Source organism: Leucoraja erinacea, chromosome 8, assembly GCF_028641065.1.
Source record: "Leucoraja erinacea ecotype New England chromosome 8, Leri_hhj_1, whole genome shotgun sequence".
Taxonomy (NCBI): domain Eukaryota; kingdom Metazoa; phylum Chordata; class Chondrichthyes; order Rajiformes; family Rajidae; genus Leucoraja; species Leucoraja erinaceus.
Genome location: NC_073384.1, coordinates 22,941,003 through 22,963,109, shown reverse-complemented (window position 1 = coordinate 22,963,109; position 22,107 = coordinate 22,941,003). Strand labels below are relative to the sequence as shown.

Here is a 22,107-nt window from a genome sequence, read left to right as displayed (position 1 = left end):
AGAAAAATGGAAGACTAAAGATATCTATTATTTGTAGGGTTGTGACATAGAAGATCAGCTATGATCTTATGGAATGGCAGAATAGGAATGAGGAGCAGAAATAGGAACGAAGGGCAGAATGGCCTTTACCTGATCCTCATATTACTTGTGTTCTACTGAGGCTGTTCTGCAATCCCACAACAAGATTACATCACAGTTCTCTGGTAACGTGGTATAAATTCTGCATCTTCTATGCTGATTCACAATGAAGCTGATACTCTTATGATGCATTTGATGAGACAAAGTTTTGCTGATGAACCTTTGTGAAGTGAAGCATCGGAGTGGAATTGGCATGCTGTTATAAGGTACCCCAAACTGTTCAAGCTATTGCTTTGTTACTAGCAAAAAACTAATTACAGCACCATTTTCCTTAGGGCAACTGTCAATTGCCTATTGATTTAGATTCAACTCTGTATACTGCACCAAACCCAAAAGTGTGGGCACGATAGTTGGTGAAGCTTGAACATGACACAATTTAAAAGCATCTTCTATAAGATAGCATTATGAAAATATGGGTAATAGTTCAATTCTTTCCAGTACAGATCTATAGGATCGATGTGTCTACAATACCTGATCTGTACGCCTTCTGCGTCATGGTGAAAAATCTCTGCTAGAACTGCAGTCATGTCGATGTTTTTTGATATTTCTTCCAAAGCATTTTCAGGGATCATATCTATAAATAAGAACACCAAATTAAAACCATATCCACCCTGTAAATAGATAATCATTTCAATATAGCAAAAACTGTTCCAATCCTAAAACGAAATAAAAATGAACTGCCTTTTTTCAAAATAAATCGTTACAGCCAGATATCATTCAAGAGAACACCCTTAACCCTTTCTGAAAATAGTGACAATGTTGAAATAAAAAACATAAAAATCAAATTGCAATGTTGATCATGGGGATAATTAATTTACATATTGACCAGAAATATCAGATGAGCAGAGGTTGCGTAGATAAGGAGTTCATAGCATCTTTAGGATAGTTTCTTATGAAAACACACTCTGGAGCTAACCAGAAAGCAAGCCATGCTGATGCACCTGCTAAATGCAAATGTAATATAGTCTGAGGAAGGGTCTCGACCCAAAACATCACCCATCCCTTCTTTCCAGAGAAAAGAACTCAGTGGGACAGCTACCTGTCCCGCTGAGTTCATCCAGCTTTTTGTGTCTAAATGCAATACATTATTGCAGGGATTTGAGGCATTCATGGAATTTAAGGCAATGAGGCAAAGTCAATATGGTTTGTACGGTATAATCAAGATTGACCAAAATATTGGAGCTAACTAAAGAAGTAACATGCTGTGGACAAAGAGAACTCGATAAACAGATTGCTAAATGGCAATTGATAAGGTGCTGCATATTATTGCAGACAACAGAAATTAATTGCAGAGAAAGTAAGGTGCTGGTATAGACCGAGGATCCTGTCGAAACACGTATAATTTTGTTTTCTGGTTTGCACAATACAACAGCTGGTGTATTACAGAGTACCAACATTTATTTTTAAACATACATTTTGTAAACGAATAAAGGCCCGAAGGTATGCTTGCTAAATTTGCTGCGGACATAAAAATGGCAGTAAAGTAAGTTGTGGAGGACGCAAGGTACTCATAAAGGATTACAAATAGATTAAATGAATAGGCAAAGGCTAATGTGGAAAAATATGAAATTGCCCATTTGTCAGGAAAAAATTAAATGCGACTTAAGGATGGCTTACAAGGAAAGGTTGGACATGCTAAGCTTGTATCTAGTGAAGCGTTGGAGAATGAGACTTCTCGAAACACAAGATCTTGACGGGTTATACGTGGATGTTTCCTCTTATGAGAGAATTTAGAAATATCTGGGAATATTCTGCATAAATAAGGTGAAATAAAGAATGCATACAATAAGGTTTTTTTGAAAAATATATTGGTGTAGCGGCACCATACGTGGTGAATATAGGTGAGACGTCAGGCCGGTTCAAATAGTCGTTTATTCAGTGGTGACAAGTTAGGTTGATGCGCAAACTATAATAACACTGTTGCTATAGCTGAGCGAGGTTGTTCATTTGGGCTCAGTTACCGGTTGACTCCTCTAGGTCTCTCGGTGAGAGACCTTAAGTACCAGGACACTCCCTCTAGCCCATGACGTTACGTGCCTCATATCTCCTGACGAGGGTTCGAGCATGAGTGGCCCGTGTTTAGGCTGACGCCACAGGACCCCCCCCCCCCCCCAGAACCGGAGGAAGGAATAGCATGGTCAAGGGTGGCTCCTGCATGTAGGTCTGGAACACCCCAGGCGTGAGTCGGGACGGAGGGCTCCACGGGCGCAGTGACGCTCTGCGTGGGCGATCCCGAGGTACTGAGGGGTGCGAGGAGACCGATGCAAAAGCCGCCGGACGGAAGAGACACAGTCGCATCTCCTCGACCAGCTAAGGGATCGCGTCCTGAGAAATACGGCCCCCAGCAACGGCTGGGAGACATCGGCAACAAGGAAGAAAATAAATAAATAAATAAATAAACTGATTGCTGAACCCTGCATGGTGATACTGTGTAAACAAAGTGAAAAGAAACAACACAAACTACACGTGCAAAGTGGTAAGTTCAAATTGTCCAGTGCCCATAGTGCAGGATAGTGTTGCAGTGACAGCCTCCGGCCTGAATGAGGTGCTGTTGCCGGTGGTCAGGCTGCAGGGACTGCATCCAGCATGTGTGGCCCGTGTTTAGGCTGACGCCACATTGGTAAGTATATTGATAACTTATGGGTGTAAAATGTTGTTTAGATCTTGTTTGGTGCAATGAGAAAGAGTTAATCCAAAACCTTGTTATGAAACGACCTTTAGGGAAGAATGACAACTTTACACTGATTTGAAAACGTAGGTCAATCAGAAACTACGATCTAATCAAAGGAATATCAAAGAGAAAGTTGGCTGTGGTCAATTAAAAATACATTGAAAAATGTCATTCTGCAGCCTTCATAATACTGAAAAAGCTTATTTACTAACTTTGGGAGCAAGCTTCTGACCTTGCTGGCCAGCAGACCTTAGTCAGCTAGAATTGGTCACAACCTTTCATCCACCCTGACCCTCAACACTGTGGCTCCTCAAGGTTCCACTCAATCCCCTTCTACTCCTTGTGTACCCATGACTGTGTGGCCAAATACAGCACCAACCCAATTTTTACATTCGACGATGATACCTTTGTGGTCGACCAAATCAACACCAATGATGAGTTGGAGTTCATGAAAGAGATTACGAACCTAGTGTCATGGTGTTAGAACAACCTAATTTTTAATGTCAGCAAGACAAAAAAGATGATGTTGACCTAAGGAAGCAGGATGGAATTGAAATCAACACTGTTTTCATCAACAGAACTGCTGTAGTGATGCTTGACAGCTTCAAGTTCCCAGGCATCCATATCACCAGCAACCTAACGGTGTCCCTTCACCCTGAAGCAAATCAGCACATTTACTTTCAAAGGCATCTAAGAAGATTCAGATCGTCTACAAAGATTCTCTTGAACATCTGCAGATGTGCTATAGAAATTATTCTGAGGGGATGCAACACAGTCTGTTGTGACAACTGCTCTGCTTTCGACTGCCTGAACTTGGAGAATACAAACACAGCCCAGTCTATCGCAGACACCAAACCATCTTTGTGGTGTATTGTAACAGGAAGGCTGGGAGTATCATCAAGCATGTCTGCCACCGTGGCCATGTCCTTTTCTCTCCTTCCGAGAAGGTACAGAAAAGCCTAGGTGTCCAGACTGGGACAGTTCCACCGTCAGATTCTTGAACAAATCATCTTTTTCACACCCAATTCCCAGAGGTCCTGCTACATAGCCGTAGCTATCTCATTTGATTATTCCATTATTGTATTTTGGTTCTTTTAGCACTAATTCATATTCATCATTAATTGTATAATTGGTTATATATCATTACTATGTATACTGTTTACTCTATGAGCTTTATGCAAACACGGCATATATGACAATAAAGTCTGTTTCTTGATTCTCTGGAAGATGTGTTCTTTTCAAAAATAAATATCCAAGTTAGAAACATCCCAATTCTTTCCTTGCAAAAAAAATTTAATCAACATAAAACATTTAGTACTTTCCTCTCCACCAGATCAGCTCACTTATTTATTTCAAGCAATTCCTCTATTTATTTCAACTCGTGGACTTTAGGATTCATACCCAAATTTTTCTCAAACGGTTTGAAGACGATAATTTGTGTTTTCACAAGTACTTACGAGGATGACTGACGATGCAGTGTGCTGCTAACAACTTTAGTGAAGGTACTTCAAATAGAGCTGGGTGAAAGAGAAGTTCACGGGCAGTGGGTCGTTTAACAGGATCAACCTCCAAACATTTCTGAATAAATTCCTATCATGAAAGGAAAAATGCACTTAAATGACTCATAATTATTGACATTTATTACTAGCTCCTCATTGCCAGGAGCATGTTGTGATCACAAGTGCTCTAATTAAGGACATCATCAACGTCTGACCACATATTCGGCGTAAACTGAGAATCTCTATTGATTAATATTTTCACCTTCTCAAACTTTTTATTTTACTAACTCAAATAGTGTGTAGTTGTTTCAACCGTGTGTTTTAAAATTCAAGCAGAAATGGGATTGCATTTTGTACCGGTGCATAATGACAAATCTTTAGTAGCCTGGCTTTCTCCTGTGTACCAGTCACAATTTTACACACAAAAGATATTTGCATCAGCCATTTAGTATCAATTGTAATGCCTTGCATCCAAAGTAATAATTCTTCAGAGCATCAAGTATTTCCTTTGTACATGCAAATGTTCCTAAATCGGTTATCTTTAATGGAAAGCTCATATTCTTTTTTTTTTTAAACTATTCCAAGCAACACTGCCAAAAATCACTCTTGAAGCCTTTAGCCTTTGTTAACCAGATGAAATGGCCCTTACCGATATCTCTATCCAAACTCTAAATAATGAATGTCTAAAAATATACAATTTCAAAGGACCTATCAACTGCCCTTCTAAGTATTCTAGGTTATGGTGAACTTCAACTGTTTATGTGGACCTTCCATAAACAACTGATCTAATCATCTATTTCAGTAAAAACTAAGATAGTAGAGTCAAACTAAAGAACAAATATTCTCGAGAAGATGTGGAGCAGTAAAATTTAGGTATACCAAGGAACCGTCGACGCTGGGGGATACAGGGGGAGCGGAAAGGGAAGGGGGTGGGGGGGGGAAGAGAATATCCTCCTTCATTTGTTATAAGATATGTAGCTACAGACATTGGAGAAACAGGAATGCTCTAGATCATAAGCGATGCATGCTACCTTGGTGAATCAGATATGGTCGACCATTTCTTCACAACCAGTGGATTATAAGCTGTGTAAATGTCACCAATTTGTTCTGGTCCAATTACATTGACACTATGGCCAAGAAAGCACAGCAATGCCTCTATTTTCTCAAAAATAGTACCTACTCAAAATCTTTAAATATACTCTTGCAGCTAAATCTAGTGAATTCTTCTTAAAACATAGTCTAATGAAAGCTGGAAACAATGTTTTCAAATTTCAGTACAAATATTGTAATACATACTCTTTGCAGAGTGTCTTCAAGTAACTGAATTGCATTATTGATTGCTTCTTGTGACACATATGATGATTCACCATTACCCTGGATTTCCAAAACTGCCATCTGGAACAATAAAAAGTGATTGATTGATTTGGAGAAATTGGACAAAGTTCACTTCAATTATTTAAAACATGAGTATTAAAATGAAACCTGTAGTATTCTGCTACTTTCCCCACTAACTTACTTTGAATAACTGAAATCACAAGAATGTTTCCATCAGAGTCACAACTCTCTAAAAGTGATTTCATATGTTGACTACATTTCACAATAAGTTCAAAAGGCAACTTATTTTCCAGTTTTATTTTTATTTCTTTATTTATCCAAACTGTGATCCCAGAGCTGCCAAGTTTTGTCAGAGCATTTCAGTATTTTAGTACCTGAAAATCAGTATTTTACTGACAAAATCAGTATTTTTACGTGGTGCAATTTTGCTGAAAAAAATGTTTTTATTAATGTGCGGTCATACCCAAGTGCATTCATTGCCATCTCTTTGTATACTGCTGTTTGAACGGCTGCTTCCTGCTTTTAGCACCAGATGATGATGTAGAAGCCATTTGGAAGCCCCTCTCTCTCTCTCTCTCCCTCCCTCGTTCTCTCTCTCTCTCCCTCCATCCCTCTCGCCCTCCCTCTCTCTCTCTCCCCCTTTCTCTCTCTCCCTCCTTCCCCCTTTCCCTCCCACGCTTCCTCTTCCTCCCTCTCCTTCCTTTTTTTCTCCCTACCCTTATTCCCTCTCCTCAGTCTCTCCTGAACAGTCTGTGACCCATAGCGCTGTGGCCATAGCGCTACATGTAAAGCTCTAGCACTATGTGCTCCAGCGGGTAGCGCTATATTTAAAACCCACAGTGCTTCGTTTAAATTCCCACGTGTTAAAACTGTTTAAACCTTGAGCGGGACAGGCAGCGACTCTGGAGATAAGGAATGGGTGACGTTTGTGGTCGAGACCCTTCTTCAGACAAAATCGTACATCCGTATTCTAATCGCATTTCCGTACAAAATATGGAAAATCCGTACTACTTGGCAGCTCTGTGATCCCCATTGCTCCACGATTAAGGAGTGATGTGAATTGGACACAAATGGGCTGGCCAATGGAAGTTGCTCTAGGTCTTGAGGTAGCAGCCCGGTTTGTAATAAACTGAAATCTACATTTTTCATACTTGGATAGTTATCCTAAATGAATGACGGCTGATAAGATAGAAAATGTTTTGTTCACAATATTAGTTTAGCTTATTATTGTCACCTGTAGCAAGGTACAGTAAATAGCCAACAGATTATTTAAAAATCTAAATTAAAACCCTGAGCATTAAAACCTGCAAGAATTATTTCAAACCAAACTCCATTTGGGAGGGATAAAGAGGAAAAAAAACAATTGTCCCTTTTTTAAATAAAACTACAGACAGTTTTAAAACAATCAAAAAGCCAAACTCATAACCTCATACAATCCCACTTAATTTCTCCTTTCACTCAAATGCAAATTTCAACCATAATTACAACATACCTCCAATGCACACATTCCAAATGAGTAAATATCAACAGCCGTAGTCACATTTGTTACAGCTGTAAAAGACAAAAGCTGCATTAGAATGCTAAAAGTTAGTTTAAAAAACTCATTCAAGGATTTTAATGCTCCAGAAGGAAGTCTTAAATTGGCTTCTGGATAGCACAGTGGCACTATACACATTGGTGCCTCATAGCTTCAGGGACCTAAATATAGCGATGTTACAATACTTACCTTCAGCGGCGCTGCAGTTCTGCCACTGGCCGTGTGCGCGACTTTGGCGCCTTTGAGGTGGGGGGGGGGGGGATTTAAATGCCGTTTTCTCCTGCCTGTCGGAGGCGAACTTCCTCGGGCTGCTAGCTGCTGCAGAACAATCGACCGGACTTGCGTTCTCAAAAGTTTTTTTTTTAAATTGGGGGAGTAAAATAAAAAGCTACTTCTAACGCCCTCAACGCCTATAACGGGACGGATCTCAAGTAGGGGACAAAACATAATGTAAGTAATTTATTTTACATATAAACTTGCTTCTTAGGATCCAAATTTAATTAGCAAAAATGTGATTTTGGCTCCATACGAACCAGCAGTGTTTTTTCCTGCTGATATGGGGTTCAAATTCACCGCAACCGCAACGTTCCAATCGATCGCGTTCCACAAAAACCCACTCGCAAGATGATTTAAATGCCCATTCATTTATGGGAATTAAACATTAAATTCCTTCCATTTGGCCTATAAATTCATGACAATGAGATTTAAAAATCATGTTATATTGTGAATTCTTGTGCGAATGTTATTTGGACACTTAGGCTATTTAAAAATGTTAACCATTTCTTTAGAAATGGATAGATGTTTAGATCTAATAATTGATTTTTGTAATTAGCTACAATTAGGTAACTAGCTAATTATATGCTTTAATTTCAGGTAGTCCAAGTAAGATTGTTTCATATTTGTTTCAGAATGCTTCAATCTATAATAACTGAAATTTTCATTCAGTTCTCTTAATTTTTAAAAAAGTTATGGGCTTTTCACTGTCCTCGATCACAGCTTTTGAGTTAAGTCAATGGAAAAGCAATAGGGAACAAGATGCTAATTTTATGGCATATGAAAATGGCCATAACTTTTTTAATACTGAAGATATGAAAGTGAATTAAGTGTCAAATTAAATTTATTTTTATGCTTTATCTCATGGGATAAATTGCACACTTGATTTTTTAAATCTCAAAATTTTGTAACATTGCTATTAAATAATGTTTGAGATATTTATACATTCTTCCCGCAACCATGCACCTCACATCCCAAAAGAAGTGTGCAATATAGTAAATTAAATAGCCACTAAGTTGCTCTTGAACATTAATGAGTGTTAGCATCTGCGAAGGGCGATTCATGAGAATGTGGGGAGAATAAAATGGGCTGGCATAGGATTTCTGCTAAAATAGGTACCTAATGGTTAGTTCCTCAATCTTCCGATCAGTCATAGAAACAAGGAACTGCAGATGCTACTTTACTCTATGTCTTTTTTGACACAAAGTGCTGGAGTAACTCAGAGGGTCAGGCTGCATCTCTGGAGAACATAAATGTGCCGTTTCAGGTTTGGACCTTCTTCAGACCGATTGCGGGGGGGGATAGTCAGAGATGAAAAGACAGAAGGGTCCAGCCAAAAGGTTTGAAGAGCTGCAAATTGTGAAGCTAGAGAAATGAATGTAGAAAGGGGAGAGGGCGAAGTGAAATAGGTGCAAGTCCAAGTGGAGCACAGGGAAGAGGGAAGAAAAGGGAGGGGATGGGAAAGAAGGGGGAGGGAGAGGCTTGGGGGTTATCCGAAATTGGAGAATTCAATGTTCATACCGTTGGGTTGCAATCTACCCAAGCAGAATGCGAGGTGCTGTTGCCACCCTTCATCCACTTGGGTAGCTTCCTGTGTAAATATTACATTCTCCAATTTTAGGCAACTACAACCCCTCTCCCCCATCCTTCTCCTGTGCCCTTCCTGGAGTTACGGCCTCAGTCGGTGCAGCAATGGGAATCGCTGAGCAGCGGTTCCCACAAAGGAGCGGCAGTCAAAGGGAGAGTTGGCAGGAGAGAGGAGGCAGGGAATGGGGAACGGTAGAGGGGCTTTGCCCCCCACGCCGGCTGCAAGTCCGGGGTCGCCACCGGACAGGGACGGGCACGTCTGGCCGCCCTTCTGCATGGACCAGTGGAGAAGGGAGAACTAGTGTCGCTAACTCCAGTAGCAAATGAACAGCGCTTGCAGCGTGGGAGACCCGATTCGATCCAATGTTTATATAGAGTGACCTACGGCCTGGGCATGTGCAGTCGGAATAAGCGAGTTCAGTATTCCGACTGCCATGTCACTAGCTATAAAACAGTCTTGGCAACAGTGGTGCTGCATCGTGTGCAGGCCTTCGTTTCGTCCGTAGTCGGTGTCAGCTCTCCGTCGCTGCAAGTGCTTTTGAGTTGCTGTTGGGCGTCCCCGTCCCCGTCCCCTCCCCGGTGTCCCGTCCCTGTCCGGGGTGGCATCGAACTTGCAGCCGCTGGCTCCAGCTCAGCTCTGTCTGTCCCGCCAGCCCTCCACCTCTAATCCCCTCCCCTCAGTCCGACACCGAGATCCTGTTGAAGATGGGCAGCCGTTGGGCGACTCGGAGCCGCTGCTGCAGGAGTCGCCCTGGTCGGAGAGAGTGCCTGGGAATGGGCTCCTGCCGGCCATGGAAAGCCGGCGCCCGCTGGAGCTGCGGACACTGTTGGTGGTGGTGCTGGTGCTGGCGGCAGCAGCAACTTCCTCCCCCTCCCTTGCCTCCCTTGCACAGCCCCAACCAGGTCGGGGCTGAAGGCCCCCCGCAGCGAGATCCAGTCTAGCGCCGGGTTGGAGGAAGCTTAGCTCAGGCTGGCGCATGGCGCAGGTACCGTGGGGGCAGAATCCGGTGGTATGCAAGGTACGGCTTGTACTGGGGTAGCGGCTGAGGCCATGGGAGAACTGGCCCTGGGGCCACTGGTGCTTGGGTTAGCGCTTCTTAGCGCTGGGCCTGGGGTCCGGTGCCCCGTCCGTCTGGTTGACTCGAGTGGGGGGGGGGGGGGGGGGGGGGGGGGGGGAAGGCAGTCCAGTGGCGGTTCAACAGCGGTTGCTGGTCTCCCCCTCCCCGCCTTTTAATTTCTGAGAAAACCTTCAAGCAAGCCAAATGTTTCCTACACTTAAAGCTTGGGATCAAACATAGCACTGCTGGGCTATACCAAACTAAAATTACAGCAACTGGAAGTTCTACTGTAATTAAGTTGTTTATATGAATGGGGGAAAAAGAACAAAGATCCACGATGAAGAGCCATGGCACAGTATATATGTCCCCTGTGGCACAAAGCAAAATGTGCTTTAAAGGCAAAATTAAACATTTCCTTTATGGTGTCTCTCACTAATCACTGATCAATACTACTTTTTCCATGTGATGCAAGACTTTTTTAGTTAAAATAATGCCAAGCCAATGTTTCCTTTTGCTAACAAAAGTTTTGATTAAAGTCATGCTTCTCTCTTTGATGCATTCTCTCTTTGAAATATATCATCATTTTTATGGTAAGACCTATATGGTGATACCTCAGTCATTCTCTCTTTGAAATATATCATCATTTTTATGGTAAGACCTATATGGTGATACCTCAGTCATTGTTTTAGGGTAGATAATACTTCAGCAAACACATTAAATGTCTTGTTACGCAAGCTTAATGAGAGAAAAGGTGCCAGAGGAAACTTGGAACAATGGAAGAAGACTGTTCCACCACCATATTTTTCCTCAAATTAATTATCAAACAAAATCCATTCGAAACCTTTCCTTTAGAAACTGCATACTCGTCTTAAGACAGAGTTAGACAAATTCTTGATTAGAACGGGTGTCAAGGATTATGGTGCGAAGGCAGGAAAATGGGATTACGAGGCAGAGATCAGCCAGGATTGAATGGCGGTGTGGACATGATGGGTTAAATGGCCTAATTCTACTCCTATAACTTATGAACTTGTCTTACCAGAACAAGCGTCAGTAAAATTACATAAGTATACTATACAAAAACTAAGATTAAACATTTTTTTAACCACAGGTAGAACATAAAATTAGCTTGCATCTTAATAATTCTTTAAATCTACAGTGCCCTCCATAATGTTTAGGACAAAGACCCATCATTCATTTATTTGCCTCTGTACACAATTTGAGATTTGTAATAGGAAAAAAAATCACATGTGGTTAAAGTGCACATTATCAGATTTTAATAAAGACCATTTTTACACATTTTGGTTTCACCATGTAGAAATTACAGCTGTGTTTATACATAGTCCCCCCCATTTCAGGGCATCATAATGTTTGCGACACAGCAATGTCATGTAAATGAAAGTAGTCATGTAGTATTTTGTTTGCTTGAAGTCTGCGATTCATGGCCATTACCAGTTGTCGGTTGTCTTCTCGGGTGATGCCCTGTCAGGCCTGTATTGCAGCCATCTTTAGCTTATGCTTGTTTTGGGGGCTAGTCCCCTTCAGTTTTCCCTTCAGCATATAAAAGGCATGCTCAATTGGGTTTAGATCGGGTGATTGACTTGGCCACTCAAGAATTTACCCTTTTTTAGCTTTGAAAAACTCCTTTGTTGCTTTAGCAGTATGTTTGGGATCATTGTCTCGTGGTAGAATTAAATGCCGGCCAATCAGTTTTGAGGCATTTGTTTGAACTTGAGCAGATAGGATGTGTCTATACACTTCAGAATTCATTATGCTACTACCATCAGCAGTTGTGTCATCAATGAAGATAAGTGAGCCAGTACCTTCAGCAGCCATACATGCCCAGGCCATAACACCCCCACCACCATGTTTCACTGATTAGGTGGTATGCTTTGGATCTTGGGCAATTCCTTCTTTCCTCCATACTTTGCTCTTGCCATCAATCTTCGTCTCATCTGTCCACAAGACCTTTTTCCAGAATTGTGGTTGCTCTTTTAAGTACTTCTTGGCAAACTGTAACCTGGCCATCCTATTTTTGCAGCTAACAGTGGTTTGTATCTTGCAGTGTAGCCTCTGTATTTCTGTTTATGAAGTCTTCTGCGGACAGTGGTCATTGACAAATCCACACCTGACTCCTGAAGAGTGTTTCTGATCTGTCGGACAGGTGTTTGGGAATTTTTCTTGATTACTGAGAGAATTCTTCTGTTATCAGTTATGGGGGTTTTCCTTGGCCTGCCAGTCCCTTTGCGATTAGTAAGCTCACCAATGCTCTCTTTCTTCTTAATGATGTTCCAAACAGTTGATTTTGGTAAGCCTAAGGTTTGGCTGATGTCTCGAACAGTTTTATTTTTGTTTCTCCGTCTCATTAATGGCTTATTTGACTTTCATTGGCACAACTTTGGTCCTCATGTTGATAAACAGCAATAAAACTCTCCAAAGAAAGACTGGAGGAAAGACTAGGTGCCGAGAGCTCTCTTATACCTGCATTAAGGAGGCAATTAAACACACCTGAGCAATTACAAACACCTGTGAAGCCATGAGTCCCAAACATTATGGTGCCCTGAACTGGGGAAGACAATGTATAAATATTGCTGTAATTTCTACATTTCTACATGGTGAAACCAAAATGTATAAAAATGGCCTAAAATAAACTCTGACAATGTGCACTTTAACCACATTTAATTTTTTTCTATTACAAATCTCAAATTGTGGTGTAAAGAGGCAAATAAATATGCAGTAGCACACTGTTTGTCCCAAACATTACGGACGGCACTGTAAATAATTAGTTGTTTATTTGAATGGGGAAAGGGAACAAAGACCCATGGCATAATATGTATACCCCTTGCGACATTAAGCTTAAGTATAAGTTTTCCCAGTGTGATACGAGGAATCCAGCATCATTGTGTTATTCTAAAGCAAGAACTGGTAAGAAGGATTTAAAAATTGAACTTTGATATGCAGCCAAAAACAGCACATATTTAATATCCTTTAGTAGGAACTTTCCGATAGGTTACATGAAAGATCAAGAGAAATTTGAAGATGGCATTTAGCAATGAAAAAACCTCAACCCCATTTGTAAGCAACAGCGATTTTGTCCCATTTAAAATCAATAATCAACCCACATTGAAAGTGATTAATGGTTGTGATTTGCCCTTACCTCCATATTCTGGGGCAAAAAAGTGCAGGTTTTTCTGTTCCTCTCTACAAGTTTTCACATGGTTATTAATTGTATCAGGTGCCACTGCAAAATAAGGTTTAGAGGTTAGATGGAAGTAATGAAATAGCTTATGCACTGTTTGCGCTTTATTATTCAATCTAAAGCAGGGGATCAAAACATTCTACAAGATAATTTGCCTCACTAACTGAAGGTCTTGACGTTGCTGTGTACAGTCCAGTGAATTCAGTAAAGCTACATGATGGTCATGCTTTTTTCAAAATTGCTTTCTATTAGCAAGTAAGGTCAATGAGTTCCAGAATTAACTCATAGGAAAACCACAACCAAGGTCCAGATGCATATCAACTCATTGGTAACAACCTTTTACTTCAATTGACATAATATAGTGCACTTCAGCTCATTACTGGAATGAAGGGATGCGATTTGATTTGTGGGCTCAGCTTCAGAAATTGATGACTGAGATCTTGAATATAATGGGCACATAGCAAGCTCAGAGTGAGGTCTGAGAAATTGGAAGCGACTGAAATGGAAGGGCGAGTGCATGGAAATGAGCGTGCCTCATGGCCTGGTCTAGTCCATTACAATGGAGGCATGGTATTGCCATTTCTGTTGTTATTTACCAGAAACATATCAAATTTGTAATTTCCAGTGTCTTTTGGATATCAATTTTACTTCAGGGGATTAGAAACAAATTGTGGGCAGAATCCAGGTTACACAAGTGTTCTTTGCCTGTGCTGATTTTTCTGCAAGGCAAAATCTGTTTTTTGTAGCTAACCCAATCGTATCACTACATATACTTGCTTTAATTCTTTAATATTCATCCTACTACTTTGCATAATTAGACAAATGGAATATGTACTGTGTCCTGTCATGAAAGAAGGGCACAAAGCAAAATCTTGAAAATGTCTTTAAAACATAGGTGAGAATTCGCATAAGGTTGGATTTCTGCAAGTCAAGTCAGCTGTAACCCATGAAGTCGCTGTACACACTTCAACTGAAGATAATGTTACCAACTGAATTGAAACATGGTGTTCAGACATTTTCCTGAATTTAGCCACTCTCATATGGCACATCTATGTTAAAGATCTTGAGAAATTAAAGTAAAAAATAAATGTAGTACATCTGGACAGAAAAGCTTCCCACAAAAAAAACTGTCTACATGAATTGTGGAGTGATGCAATCCACTGAACTTTAAATAATTGGGATGAAAGATTTTCTTCGATGAAACAGCCATCAAAACTGGGTGGTATGTTTCATATAACCATATAACAATTTAGTTATATGGTTATATGAAACATACCACCCAGTTTTGATGGCTGTTTCATCGAAGAAAATCTTTCATCCCAATTATTTAAAGTTCAGTGGATTGCATCACTCCACAAATTCTTAGTGTGACTAAATCATTCACATCTGCAATTCTTAACATGTCCACGTTGAGGTAAATTGAATACTGATCATCTCACAAATATTTACTAATCAACTAGTATCGAAATAGGCTGTGCATCTATAGTGTGATTATTATAAATATATATTTTTCAAATTTTGTGATTAATGCATTCCATAGCTGGAAATATGTCTTTCTGCAGTCAAGTTCACCAAATAAGCAATACCAGGAAGCTCAGATTCTGTCATACAACCATCATTCAGGTAATTAATAGATAAAGAGTATTTTTAGATAATCAAAAATGTAGATAATTGCAAGAATTATCAATAAATGAAAGCAAAGCTCCATCAATTCCCTTAGAGAGTAAAGTAACTACCGGCTATGAATTGAACCAGCCACGGCTAATAAACAAGGGCAGAGGCCATATACATGTTTTGTGTTGTGGCTCACTTCCCCGTTATTCACAGCCTCTCTCACATCTAAAATGCATGGGAGAAAATGATCTTTGTTTGTCTACATGGATAAAGATCTCATCACACTAAATGTGGAAAATGCTTGATGAACACCCCACCCACTTATTTTAGGCATTATGCTGCTGGCACTGGTTACAGAATGCAGCAACTTAAGATTTATTTAGCAACACTCATCCCTTCCCAACAAAACCACTCATTCCTCTGACACTTTCCCAACAACCACAGGAGATGTAACACCTGCTTCCTCAAATCGATCTAGGGACCCCAGCTGCCCTTCTAGGTGACAGAGGTTCACATGCATCTCCTTCCTTACATCCATCTAGGATCCGAATTTCCCTTCCAGGTGAGAAATTCACATGTACCTCCTCGAACCTCTCTTGCATTTGGTGCTCCAGATATGGCCTCCTTTACATCGGCAAGACAAAACATAGACTAGGTGACAGCGTCGCTAAACACTTCATCAGTCCACCAAGGCCTGCTGAATCGGCCAGTTGCTAACTATATGAGCTTCCCTTCCCAAATTTCCTGCCCTGGACCTCCTCCATTGCCAGAGTGAGGACATGCAAATTGGAGGAACAGCATTTCATATTCTGCTTGGGTAGCTTACAACCCAAAGGCATAAACATGGAATTCTCTAATTTTAGCCAACATCCCACCCCGTTTCCCCGTCCTACTTTCCCCTCTCTTTCTTGTGTCCCATCCTGGAATGCATCCATTCCTCTCACTATCCTGCCCTCTGCCTCCGACCTCCTACTCTTATTCCCTTTCACCTATTCTATTCCTCTGGCTTTATATATCTTCTCCTTAAGTGACACCTTCTGGTCTGCCAACCAAACCAGCCTCACTTGGATTACCTATCACTTTCCATGCTGTCATGCCCCCACCTCTTTTCTAGCATTCACCCCTCCTCCCCCATCCCACTATGATCAGTCCGCAGAATGGTGCGGACCCAAAGTGTCGTCAATTCATGTCCTCCAAAGCTGCTGCCTGACCTACTGAATTAATCTTTTTTTTTAAACCCCCATCTATGGTTCCTTGTGTCACGACATTACTAAGCTCGCCATCTCTTTCCTGTAATTTGGAATGAGGAAGATTACAATCTTATTAGGCAGGAGGCAGGAAATAGAGAGCATTTGTTGTTGGGTAAGTCCACATCTGAAATGTGAGTCATGGCAATTAGAAGGGCCAAAAGGGGCCATGAAGTGATTGGCAAGTTGGATTAAAGAAAATGACACAATTTTTATACGTACTTTAAAAAAAGAGGTTAATCAGGAAGATGGTGGAACCATTCAAGGATAAAGGTGGGAACATGTGCTTGCAGTCAGAGGATGTAGGCCAGGTAACAAACTAATACATTGCATCTGTATTCACCAAGGAGGTCATTGAGATCAGTGTGGAGTATAATATGCAAGGGCAGATCAAGATGATGATGTTGAGGCTCTTAAACCGCATTAAGGTTGATAAATCCCAAAGGCCTGATGGGATCTATCCCAAGCTATTGAAAGAAATGGGAAGATTGCAGGGGCCTTGACAAAGATCATTGCAACTTCTCCAGAGGACTGGAAAGTAACCAATATTGCTCATCTGTTTAAGGGAAGTAGTGAGAATACAGGGAATTATAAGAATGTGAGCTTCATGACAATGGTAGATCGAGACAATTCTTCAGGATAGAATTTACTCCCATTTTGAAGGAAATGGGCAAATTAAGGACAGTCAGTATGGCTTTGTACCCAGCAGGTAATGTCCTACGAACTTGATAAGTTTTATTTTTCCCTGAAAATGACAATACAAGAAAATAGACTGGTAAAGGCGGTGAATGGTATGCTCTCCTTCATTGGTCGGAGCATTGAGAATAAGATCCAGGAAGTCATGATGAAGCTCTACAAGACGTATTTAGTGCATTTAGAAAATGGCGTGTAGTTTTGGTCGCCCTGTTATCAGAAGAATGGGAAGGGTTTGGAGGAGAAGTTTATTAGAATGTTGCCTGGATTCATGGGTGCTCGACACAATTTTTTTTTTTCGTATGCTGGATGTTGAGGGGAGATCTAATGGAGGTATACAGTTACCAGGCACAGGTAGGCCACACAGTCAGAAGCTTTTTCTCAGGGTGGAAATGCCCAAGACTAAAGAGCATAAGTTTAAGGTATGTGTAGCAGGGCTCGAAATTAGCGGTCGCCTGGGTGCCAATGGCAACCTACAGTCCCGCCGGGCAACCTAAAAGCCATGCCATATTGCCCGGCTTGGCAAGCACCCGGGACACCTAGCGTTTAATTCTGAGTGGGCCCCCCCTCTATCTCTCTCTGTCAATCTCCGTCTCCGCCCCCCCATCCGTGTCCGGGACTCGGCCGTCCGCCTTATACATGCGCACTGCCACGGCCAGCACATCATCGGCCGTGGTTGTGTGCATCTGCAGCCCCGCACATGCGCACTGCCACGGCAACTGGTCGGCGTCAGCCACTTTCTCCCTCCCTTTGCATTGTGGGAATTCTGGCCGCCATTACTGTCTGGCGCTGCCTCACCGCGACCGCTGAAAAACAACGCAGAATCATTCCCTGGAGCTGGAATAACTCCCTGGAGTAACTCTTGCTTCTTGGCTTCCTGGTCCTCCAAAAATATAAACTGGTGGACCCACCACCACCAAACTCCAGACTCTGAACAATAACAGCCTATTGCATTTTATCTGTTTATTTATTGTGTGTATATATATGGTCTATAGTATATAGACACACTGAACTTTTATCTCCTGTTCTGTATTATGTTTACATATTCTGTTGTGCTGCAGCAAGCAAAAATTCCATTGCCCCATCTGGGACACATGACAATAAAACTCTCTTGACTCTTATGCAAAAAAGGGTTACGCAAAAAAGGGTTCTTGGGGGAAAAAAGAGCTACCTTAAATTTAGTTGCGTCTGGTTGGGTACCTATGGTAGGGTGAAGACTATTCCATGCTTTAATTGTGCGGGGAAACTCCATGGAGCAGCCAGCATCTCTGGATAGAAGAAATTGGGTGATGTTTCGGGTAGAAACCCTTCTTTAGATTTCTTCTGGTTTTAGTGTTTTTAGTTTAATTTAAAGATACAGCGTGGAAACAGGCCCACCAAGTCGACGCAGACCACCCGTACTCTAGTTCTATCCCACACATCAGCGACGCAAGTTAAGAGTCAATAGTGTTTTATTCTCTCACATCCCAGTTAGAACAATGAAATCCTTACTTGCAGCAGCACAACAGAATATGTAAACATAGTACTCTGTAAACAATGTTATAAACGAGAAAACAAAACTCCATACAGACAGCACCCATATTCAGGATCAATTCTGGGTCTCTGGCAATTTTAGGCAGCAACTTTATGGCCAATGTACTGCCCCAATAGCCTTGAAACATACAGTAGCTGCAAAGGGGGACATAGCGTCACTTAGAGATTTAAGACTGAAAATGGATAGTTTCTTTTTTTTTTAGTAACCAAAGTTATCAACATATAATTTTTTGTGTGTTGCAAAATAAAATATAGTGGCACAGCTGGTGGACTTGCTGCCTCACACGCCAGAGATCTGTGTTCGATCCTTTTGTCGGGCAATGTCTGTGTTGAATTTGCATATTCTCCCTGCAAGCATGTGGGTTTCCTCCCACATCCCAAAGACGCATTGGCTTTGTAGGTTAACTTGTCTGTAAAATTGCCCCTAATGTGCAGGGAGTGGGTGAGGAAAGTGGGATAACAGAATTTGTGTGAAAGGGTAGACAAAAATGCTGGAGAAACTCAGCAGGTGAGGCAGCATCTACGGAGCGAAGGAAATAAGCGATGTTTCAGGTCGAGACCCCTCTTCAGACTGACGTGAGGGTGCGAGGGGGGGCGGGAAGAAGAAAGGAAGAGGCGGAGACAGTGGGCAGAGGGAGACCTGGGGAGCGGAGAGAGCAGGGGACTACCTGAAATTGGAGGTCAATGTTCATACCGCTGGGGTGTAAACTGCCCAAGCGAAATATGAGGTGCTGCTCCTCCAATTTACGGTGGGCCTCACTCTGGCCATGGAGGATGCCCAGGACAGAAAGGTTGGATTCGGAATGGAAGGGGGAGTTGAAGTGCAGAGCCACCAAGAGATCAGGTTGGTTATTGCGAACCGAGCGGAGGTGTTGGGCGAAACGATCGCCAAGCCTACGCTTGGCCTCACCGATGTAGGGCAGCTGACACCTAGAGCAGCGGATGCAATAGATGAGGTTGGCGGAGGCGCAGGTGAACCTCTGCCGAACCTGGAAAGACTGCTTGGGTCTTGAATGAAATTAAGGGGGGAGGTAAAGCGACAAGTGAAGCATTTCCTGCAGTTGCAAGGGAAAGTGCTAGGAGAGGGGGTGGTTTGGGTGGGAAGGTACGAATTGACCAGGGAGTTACGGAGGGAGTGGTCTCTGCAGGAGATGGGGAAGATGTGGCCAATGGTGGGATCCCGTTGGTAGACAAAGCTGGAGAAAATCAGCTGGTGAGGCAGCATCTATGGAGCAAAGGAATCGGCGACGTTTCGGGTCGAGACCCTTCTTCAGACTGATGTCGGGAGGGGTGGGGGGCGGGAAAAAGAAAGGAAGAAGCAGAGACAGTAGGATGTGAGGGAGAGCTGGGATTGGGAGGGGAAGGAGTGAGAAAGCAAGGACTACCTGAAATTGGAGAAGCCAATGTTCATACCGCTGGGGTGTAAACTACCCAAGTAAAATATGAGGTGCTGTTCCTCCAATTTGCGGTGGGCCTCACTCTGGCCATGGAGGAGGCCCAGGACAGAATGATCGGATTCGGAATGGTAGGGGGAGTTGAAGTGCTGAGACACTGGGAGATCAGGTTAGTTATTGCGAACTGAGTGGAGGTGTTGTGCGAAGCGATTGCTAAGCCTGCGCTTGGTCTCACCGAGGTTGATCATACGCTGAAGAACCACATTTTCGTTTGGAAGTGGAAAGAGATAATAGAAATTGCATTCATTGCAACGTATAAAAAGAGATGAGATACTGTATTGTAATTTTGCTGCATGTCATTGGGGTATATATCATGTCTTGATTGGTGAATATGTTTAGTTTGCGACTTTACTTGAAGCAGAAATAATATGTGAATGCTTCATTGACCATAATTCCGACTGGTAACTACGCACTTCGTCCGAGCACATTATCGCACACATCATGCAAGCCGTCTTAAATAACCACCTAAACTGTCATTTGGCAATCTTAAAAGCTGCCGAGGTTGCCCATCTGGCAACGGGGAAAACAAGTTAAGTGAGCCCTGGTTTAGGAAGGAACTGCAGATACTGGTTTAAACCAAAAATAGACACAAAGACCTGAAGTAACTCAGCAGGCCAGGCAGCATCCCTGGAGGGAAGGAATGGGTGACGTTTTTGGTCGAGACAGTTTTTCAGACAGAAGGCAAGTGGCTAAAGTTTAAAAGAGATGTGCGGGACGTCTTTTTTTATTATCACAGAGGGCGGTAGGTAACCGGAACACAGTGCCAGGATCGATGGCAGAGGCAGATCAGTAGTGGTGTTGAAGAGAATTTTAGATAGGCTTCTGGTGTGATACGGATCATGTGCAGGCAGATGGGATTAGTTTAGTTCCGCACAGATAATGTGGGCCGAGAGGCCTTTTCTTCCTGTGCTGTACTTTTCTATGTGTCATGTTTTTGAAAGTTCAAGGTTATGTGTAATGCACATAATTGAATACAGCTGTGTATCCTCATGGTCACAAGATTAAATTGCTCCGAATACTTATAAACGGAATCATTTCAACACCAGCTGATCAAGATGTTTCTATTTGGATGGTCAGACAAACCTAGCACGAAATGCACGTACGCAATCTTTAATCATATTTTGCTGATATAAATATTGTAATAGATTTATAAAATCTAATTTAGAAATTTTAATAAATTAATAAATGTTGGTACTCGTTTAGATATAGTTCATAACAAAACAGCCACAAACAAACTCAACATTAATCTAATCTTCAAAAATGAAACTACAAAAAAAAATCATCCATCACCATATAAAATTGAAATGAGAAATGGATCATTTGGTCCAACTAAAATACACTAGTGTGTATCCTCCATTTAGCATTCACCATATTCACCTGCCTTCTCCCTGCAGTCCTACATTATTATTTCTTTTAAAACAACCACAGTAAAACTAGGAGAGGAGGATCAGTATGAAGAAGGGCCTCGATCCAAAATGTCACCCATTCCTTCTCTCCAGAGATGCTGCCTGACCCGCTGAGTTACTCCAGCATTGTGTCTACCCAACAATAAAACTCTGATAGTCCAGAATCTGGCAGCTGGTAACATTCAGCAGACCAAGCAGCCTCTGTGGGAAAATAAGCCAAGGTCAAAGACTGGCTGTTAGAAAGGTAATTGATTTGAAGGATCAGGTCGAAGACCCGTCGTGGTGCAGGGTGCGTGGTACCTGAAATGTTAACAGTTATTCTCCTCACAGCATCAGAACTACTGCTTATTTTCTGAATTTTGTTTCAGATTTGCAGCATCTGCAGTTTCCACCTAACAGGCGGCATCTTTTATGCTGTCAGTTAACACCTGAACATAAGTCACAACTAAAACCATAGAACACACCATGCTACAAATCCTATGATCAAAATCTCTACTGGCAATAATTGGCAGAAAATAAATTATGAATACTAACCAATAAACAACAAGATAAGCTACCACACGATAATGTTTACGTAAATAATTCCCTTAGAAAATACAGACCTCTGGGAACTTGAGTGTTTATAGTTCAGAATTTCTCAAAACACATCAACAAAAGGTTTACTGCACTTGCATGGCAGTGTATAAAGAGAACAAGGAATTGAAAATTGAAAATGATCATAACACTTCAATTGTTTCAATTTAAAGTAACATTTTCTGGAGGATCCATCATAACCAAATAATGTAGAAACATAGAAAATAGGTGCAGGAGTAGGCCATTCGGCCCTTCGAGCCTACACCGCCATTCAATATGATCATGGCTGATCA

The 22,107-nt window shown here is 41.8% G+C and overlaps 1 protein-coding gene across 1 annotated transcript in view; it reads right to left on the bottom strand.

Moving 5' to 3' along the window:
* nrbp1 (nuclear receptor binding protein 1) overlaps window positions 1-22,107 on the bottom strand; it is a 91,186-nt gene that overhangs the window by 20,485 nt on the left and 48,594 nt on the right. Inside the window, exons 7-11 of the mRNA XM_055639197.1 lie at window positions 13,253-13,336; window positions 7,136-7,194; window positions 5,605-5,703; window positions 4,267-4,399; window positions 610-712 (exon numbers count right to left, since the gene is read on the bottom strand). Of these exons, the coding sequence (XP_055495172.1) occupies window positions 610-712; window positions 4,267-4,399; window positions 5,605-5,703; window positions 7,136-7,194; window positions 13,253-13,336 (478 nt within the window). The remainder of the gene's footprint in view (window positions 1-609; window positions 713-4,266; window positions 4,400-5,604; window positions 5,704-7,135; window positions 7,195-13,252; window positions 13,337-22,107) is intronic.